This window comes from Somniosus microcephalus, chromosome 13 (genome assembly GCF_052327205.1).
Source record: "Somniosus microcephalus isolate GS21.2 chromosome 13, FLI_Smic_1.0, whole genome shotgun sequence".
In the NCBI taxonomy this organism is placed as follows: Eukaryota; Metazoa; Chordata; class Chondrichthyes; order Squaliformes; family Somniosidae; genus Somniosus; species Somniosus microcephalus.
Genome location: NC_140999.1, coordinates 16,259,804 through 16,267,395, shown reverse-complemented (window position 1 = coordinate 16,267,395; position 7,592 = coordinate 16,259,804). Strand labels below are relative to the sequence as shown.

Below are 7,592 nucleotides of genomic sequence, written 5' to 3'. Positions count from 1 at the left end.
TCCTAAATGGCTTACCCCTTTATCCTTAGACTGTGACCCCTGGTTCTGGACTCCCCCGCCATCGGGAACATCCTTCCTGCATCTAGTCTGTCTAGTCCTGTTAGAATTTTCCAGGAAGACTTTCAAGCATAGATATCATGTTGGATTTCACAGCAAAGCCAACCCCAGCTTCTCCATGTTCCTCTTCGGAGCACCCTATCCAGAAGAAGAGGTCATCTTGGCAACCCCTTTCAGCTAGCGGATTTTGCTCAGAACAGCAATGTCGATATTACACTATCTTAATTCCCCACCGATCAGCGCACTTCTCCTTTCAGGTCTGCTTGTTGACTCAGTGTCCTGGAGTGTTCTCACATTCCAAGCTGCTATATTTAGGTGTTTGGTTCTCTTATTGTTTTGACCGCTTCTGTGGGTTTCCCCTCAGCTGTCGCAAACTGACCAGGAGTTTGTGAAGCAGGCATTGTTTAGGACACCTTTTCAAACCCCTTCTTTGTGCTACGGAGGTGAGCAGTGCGATACTAAATAGGACTGCTCAATCACTCGGGCTGCCGATCTCCACTGCTGCTTCGGTCCAGTGGAGAGTGAACCAATGTCAAGCCACCTGTGTGCAAATTTTACAACTACAGATTCCAATGAATCCACACCTGCTGTTTTGCTGCTGTCTCATCGTCATAGGACTTTGGGAAGTGGTGTGGTGTTGTGAAGATGAAACTGGCACATTTGCGTCAACTGGATTGTAGTGAGGAAGATTTACGCAGTCTGCCTCAATCTATCGGCTTCCTTCATCTAGAACTGGTGGCAAGACAGAGCCAAGACGAGTTGGGATGAAGTCAGCGGTCGTGGATGGCCTGGTGCATCCATACCAACAACCTCAGCTATCTGCGTAGCTTTGCTACTGTGCCCTCTCAGTTGGAGAAAATAACATATCTTCTGGGTCTGCATGGCCTGCCACAGTAGACTTCATGTTCCAGAAAGGGAAATAGAAAGCTCCCTCTCACTCAAGGACATCTTCCCAAGAGCTACCCTCTACTTATTTTAGTAAGTGAACAGACACAGTTGCCCAAGGTGTGACCGTCACCGTGCACAAGTGACTACTAGGACTCATGGGTGAGAGTTGTGTGTAGCATTGGAAACCAGAGATGGGAGTCCATCCATAGGGGATACGGTTGAGTCCTAAAGGTGCCACTCCTAATGCTACATATTACACTTAACAAATATATGTTGAAAGCTTGATCCCAGAGCTAGATGAGGAGAATTTCAGGAAAGGGAGAGAAGTGTCACTGATTAATCATGTACGGGAGAAGGACGGGTGGAAAGGGGAAGTGCAGATGAACTTGTTCAGATTGGAGCAGGAGCAGGAAGCAGGACAAGGCAATGATCAATTGAATGTTGGACTTGAGGATTGGAACACGTAATGTTGTTCCACATATCCTACCAAAAGACAAGCATGGCTGAGACCTCACCAATTTGAAGAAAGTCACAGATGCCGATTGGCCTACTGTGATTGCAGCCTTCCTTTTTGTTTCAGCTACTATGTAGATTGAGCTGATGCCTCTAGAGATATATCAAAACAATACATATAAAATACAGGGACGGTAGTGTAGTGGTAATATCACTGGGCGAGTAATCCAGAGGTCTGGACTAATGATCCAGAGAGTTCAAATCCCACCATGGCAGGTGGGGAATTTAAATTCCGTTAATTAAATAAATCTGGAATAAAAAAGCGAGTATCCGTAATGGTAACCTTGAAACTGCTGGATTGTCGTAAAAACCCATCTGGTTCACTAATGTCCTTTAGGGAAGGGAAATCTTCCGTCCTTACCTGGTCTGGCCTATATGTGACTCCAGACCCACAGCAATGTGGTTTGACTCTTAACTGCCCTCTGAAATGGCCTAGCAAGCCACTCAGTTGTAACAAACCGCTACAATAATAAAAATGAAACTGGACCAACATCTGGGGACTTGTGCCAAAATTGGGAGAGCTGTCCCACAGACTAGCCAAGCACCAGCCTGACAGTCATACTCACATACCTTTCAGCCAATGTCCCAAACTCCTCCATCACCATCCCTGCGTATGTCCTGTCCCACCGGGTGGCGGCAGTGTGGTATACAGTCGGGAAGGAGTGGCCCTGGGAGTCCTTAACATTGACTCTGGACTCCATGAAGTCTCATGGCTTCAGGTCAAGCATGGGCAAGGAAACCTCCGGCTGATTACCACCTACCGCCCTCCATCAGCTGATGAATCAATACGCCTCCATGTTGAACACCACTTGGAAGAAGTACTGAGAGTAGCAAGGGCACAGAATGTACTCTGGGTGGGGGACTTCAATGTCCATCAACAAAAGTGGCTCAGTAGCACCACTACTGACTAACCTGAAGAACATAACTGCCAGTCTGGGCCTGCGACAGGTGGAGCGAGAACCAACACGAGGGAAAAACCTACTTGACCCCGTGCTCACCAATCTACCTGTCGCAGATGTATCTGTCCACAACAGTATTGGTAGCAGTGACCATCTCAGTCATTGTGGAGACGAAGTCTCGTCTTAACACTGTGGACACCCTCCATCGCGTGGCACTACCACTGTGCTAAATGGGATAGATTCAAAACAGATCTAGCAGCTCAAAACTGGGCATTGTGGGGCAGCAGCAGCAGAATTGTATTCCACCACAATCTGTAACCTCATGGCCCGGCATATCCCTCACTCTACCATTACCATCAAGCCAGGGGACCAACCCTGGTTCAACAACAAGTGTAGGAGCAGCACCAGGTGTACCTAAAAATGAGGTGCCAACCTGGGGAAGCTGCAACACAGGATGCTATAGACAGAGCTAAGCAATCGCACAATCAACGGATCAGATCAAAGCTCTACAGTCCTGCCACATCCAGTCGTGAATGGTGGTGGACCATTAAACAACTAACGGGAGGAGGAGACTCCATGAATATCCCCATCCTCAATGATGGTGGAGCCCAGCATGTGAATGCAAAAGACAAGGCTGAAGCGTTTGCAACCATCTTTAGCCAGAAGTGCCGAGTGGATGATCCATACCGGCCTACTCCTGAGGTCCCCACCATCACAGAAGCCAGTCTTCAGCCAATTCGATTCACTCCACGTGATATCAAGAAATGGCTGAGCGCACTGGATACAGCAAAGGCTATGGGCCCCGACAACATCCCGGCTATCGTGCTGAAGACTTGTGCTCCAGAACTAGCTGCGCTTCTAGCCAAGCTGTTCCAGTACAGCTACAACACTGGCATCTATCCGACAATGTGGAAAACTGCCCAGGTATGTCCTGTCCACAAAAAGGACAAATCCAATCTGGCCAATTACTGCCCCATCAGTCTACTCTCAATCATCAGCAAAGTGATGGAAGGCTATCAAGCAGCACTTACTCACCAATAACCTGCTCACTGATGCCCAGTTTGGGATCCGCTAAGACCACTCGGCTCCCAACCTCATTACAGCCTTGGTCCAAACATGGACAAAGGAGCTGAATTCCAGAGGTGAGGTGAGAGTGGCTGCCCTTGACATCAAGGCAGCATTTGACCGAGTGTGGCATCAAGGAGCCCTAGTAAAACTGAACTCAATGGGAATCGGCGGGGAAAACACTCCATTGGCTGGAGTCATACCTAGCACAAAGGAAGATGGTTGTGGTAGTTGAATATCAATCATCACAGCCCCAGGACATCACTGCAGGAGTTCCTCAGGGCAATGTCCTAGGCTGCTTCATCAATGACCTATGGTCCATCTCCGACTCTTCTCTTCCCTTCCTCGATGTTGTGTATGTACCTTTAAGAGAGAACTGATTTTATACTGTAGTACCGGCAGTGACCACACCTGTATATAAAGCCATAGCAGGCTTTTGTACTTTCAGTTTAAGCATACCCTCTGTTCAGTAAATACCTGTTATTATTGTTCTCCTGCAGTCCGTGTGTTATTGATACGCGGACACTACACTCGACTTCTCTTGCTCCATTTCTGGGGATAGACTATTGACAAACATCCACTATAAGTCCACTGACTCCCACAGCTACCTGGACTACACTTCCTCCCACCCCGCTTCCTTTGAAAACTCTATTCCATTCTCCCAGTTTCACCGTCTCCGCCGCATCTGCTGTGATGATGCCACCTTCCATACTGGTGCTTCCGAGCTGTCTTCCTTTTTCCGCAACCGAGGATTCCTCTCTACCCAGGTTGACATGTCCCTTGACTGTGTCCGTTCTATTTCCCACACTTCTGCTCTCACCCCTTACAACAGTGACTACACTCCAAAAGTACTTTGTTGGCTGTAAAGCACTTTGAGACATCCGGTGGTCGTGAAAGGCGCTATATAAATGCGTCTTTTTTTTTCCTTCCAGAACCACGATAGGGTTCCCCTTGTCCTCACCTTTCACCCCACCAGCCTCCACATTCAACAGATCATCCTCTGCCATTTCCTCCACCTCCAGCGTGATCCACTCAGCAAACACATTTTCCCCTCGCCTTTCAGCATTCCGAAGGGACCGCTCACTCTGCAACACCCTGGCCCACTCCTCTATCACCCTCAACACCCCTTCCCACGACACCTTCCTATGCAAGCGCAGGAGATGCAACACCTGCCCATTTACCTCCCCTTTTTTCCCCACTGTCCAAGGCCCCAAACCCACCTTCCAGGTGAAACAGCGATTTACTTGTACTTCTTTCAAGTTAGTATACTGTATTCGCTGCTCACGATGCGGTCTCCTCTACACTGGGGAGGCCAAATGCAGATTAGGGTGACTGCTTTGCGGAATACCTCCGTTCAGTCCGTGAGCGTGACCCCCAAGCTTCCAGTCACCTGTCACTTTAATTCTCCACTCCTATCCCATTCTGATCTCTCCATCCTCAGCCTGTTATACTGTTCCAACAAAGTTCAACATAAGCTTGAGGAACAGCACCTCATCTTTCGATTAGGCACTTTACAGCCTTCTGGACTCAACATTGAGTTCAACAATTTCAGACCATAACCTCGTCCCCTAATTTTTTCCCTCTCACATGGCAGCTGTTGATGATTCTGCCATTGCCATTTACACCTCATCTAGACTCATCTTTTGTGTCTTATCTTGTCCCATTACCATCTCCTTTTGCCTTGCACCATCATCCCTTTTGTCTTTTAATCTCTCCTGCCTTCCACCCTATCACAGACTTTCCCTTTCCTTATTTCCTCCCCCTCCTCCCTTTCCCTACACTTGCTTAAAAATCTGTTACATCTCTAACTTTTTCCAGTTCTGACGAAGGGTCATCGACCTGAAACATTAACTCTGTTTCTCGCTCTACAGATGCTGCCTTGCCCTGCTGAGTGCTCCAGCATTTTCTATTTTTATTACAAACAAATGCAGCTTTGCATATCTTTTGAGGCTTAATCCATCAAAAAAAGGTATTTTTTTTACATATAGCAAAATGAACGCCAAGCCATTACATCAGGAACTGGTTTGCTTGTGTCTCAAACTCTTTGCAATTCCTGGTCTTAATGAGATCCCAGGGATGGCCACGCCCGGGCGCACGCGCACGCGCAGACCCGCCCCTGCCTCGCGTGGCCGCGCTCGCCGGCTCGCGAGCGGAAGTCTCGCCTCCCGCTCCCCCCATTGGTTGATAGGCGTCACCGGCTCCTGTGTCCTACTGGCCTGTAGCAAATGTCAGTCAAATTCAGACGATAGCGATCCCGATTGCTTTGCAGCGCTCGCGCGAGCGTAAATCCCGCCCCTGAAATGTGGTTGGCTCAGTCTCACCGACTCTTGGGACCCTATTGGCCGGTAACCAAATGTCAGTCAAATCCCCGACCCCTATCTATCCCGCTCCGCTTCAAGCGCTTGCCAGGCTCGCGCGAGCACAAGTCCCGCCCCATTTGGTGGGTGACTGCTGAGTCCTATTGGTCGGGAAAGCAAATGTCAATCACAGCCGGACCGCTATCGCTCCTCCTCCTTCTTCTCTCGCTCCTTTTCCCTTCTCCTGGTGGAAACACGACGCCCCGCCTCCGCCCCGGCGCACGCGCACAAAGACACACACACTCTCTCCCCGCCTCCCCTCCCCCACACTCTCAGCCTTCGCTTCCGGCCGTCAAGTTGGCTCGAGCGGGGGTGTGTGTGTGTGAGGAGAGTAAGAGAGTCCGGCGAGAGGGGGGACATTTTATTATTGTTTTTATATATATATATCTCATCTGAAGAAGAAACAACGAAACCTCGAAATTAAACGGAAGCAAGAAGAAAAAAAAATCAAGGGAAGAGAAGAATTTGTGCGAGAGGAAAAAAATATTTGACGGGGGCTCGGAGGAGGATTATGTGAAAAAAAAATAATTGGGTTTTCGTAGTCTTTTAAAAAATTTTTTTTTTTCTTCCGCCTCCTTTCTCCCTTTTCCCCCCCTCTCTTCAAATGTCGGCGTTTCTGTGAGGTGGGAAAAACAAACCCCCATCATTTCCCCACCCCTCCCTCCTCTCCTCTCCCCACCCCCCAACCCCCTCATCCACCCCCCACACAAAAAAAATAATAACCTCCGGCTTCATGACTCTCGACTCTATCATGGCGTGCTGCCTGAGTGAAGAGGCGAAAGAATCCAAGAGAATCAACGCCGAGATAGAGAGGCAGCTGCGCAGGGACAAGCGGGATGCACGCAGGGAGCTGAAGCTGCTGCTCTTGGGTAAGGAAGGCCATGAGGAGGAGGAGGAGGAAGGAAAAGTGGGCTGGGGAGGGAGGGAGAGAAAGAGGAGATGTGTGGGGGGAGAGAGAAGAGATGTGTGGGGGGAGAGAGAGAAGAGATGTGTGGGGGGAGAGAGAGAAGAGAGGTGTGGGGGGAGAGAGAAGAGAGGTGTGGGGGGAGAGAGAAGAGAGGTGTGGGGGGAGAGAGAGAAGAGAGGTGTGGGGGGAGAGAGAGAAGAGAGGTGTGGGGGAGAGAGAGAAGAGAAGTGTGGGGGGAGAGAGAAGAGAAGTGTGGGGGGAGAGAGAAGAGATGTGTGAGGGGGAGAGAGAAGAGAGGTGTGAGGGGGAGAGAGAAGAGGTGTGGGGGGAGAGGTGTGGGGGGAGAGAGAAGAGGTGGTGTGGGGGGAGAGAGAAGAGAGGTGTGGGGGGAGAGAGAAGAGGTGGTGTGGGGGGAGAGAGAAGAGGTGGTGTGGGGGGAGAGAGAAGAGGTGGTGTGGGGGGAGAGAGAGAGGTGGTGTGGGGGGAGAGAGGAGAGAGGTGTGGGGGGAGAGAGGAGAGGTGTGGGGGGAGAGAGGAGAGGTGTGGGGGGAGAGAGGAGAGGTGTGGGGGGAGAGAGAAGAGAGGTGTGGGGGGAGAGAGAAGAGAGGTGTGGGGGGAGAGAGAAGAGAGGTGTGGGGGGAGAGAGAAGAGAGGTGTGGGGGGGAGAGAGAAGAGAGGTGTGGGGGGAGAGAGAAGAGAGGTGTGGGGGGAGAGAGAAGAGAGGTGTGGGGGGAGAGAGAAGAGAGGTGTGGGGGGAGAGAGAAGAGAGGTGTGGGGGGAGAGAGAAGAGAGGTGTGGGGGGAGAGAGAAGAGAGGTGTGGGGGGAGAGAGAAGAGAGGTGTGGGGGGGAGAGAGAAGAGAGGTGTGGGGGGAGAGAGAAGAGAGGTGTGGGGGGGAGAGGAGAAG

General features: G+C 50.5%; 1 protein-coding gene across 1 annotated transcript in view; it reads left to right on the top strand.

The window, feature by feature from the left end:
• Positions 1-6,050: 6,050 nt before the first annotated feature.
• LOC147108090 (guanine nucleotide-binding protein G(q) subunit alpha) overlaps positions 6,051-7,592 on the top strand; it is a 124,079-nt gene continuing 122,537 nt past the window's right edge. The window contains exon 1 of the mRNA XM_086004556.1: positions 6,051-6,648. Within this exon, the coding sequence (XP_085860682.1) occupies positions 6,513-6,648 (136 nt within the window). The 5' untranslated portion in view covers positions 6,051-6,512. The remainder of the gene's footprint in view (positions 6,649-7,592) is intronic.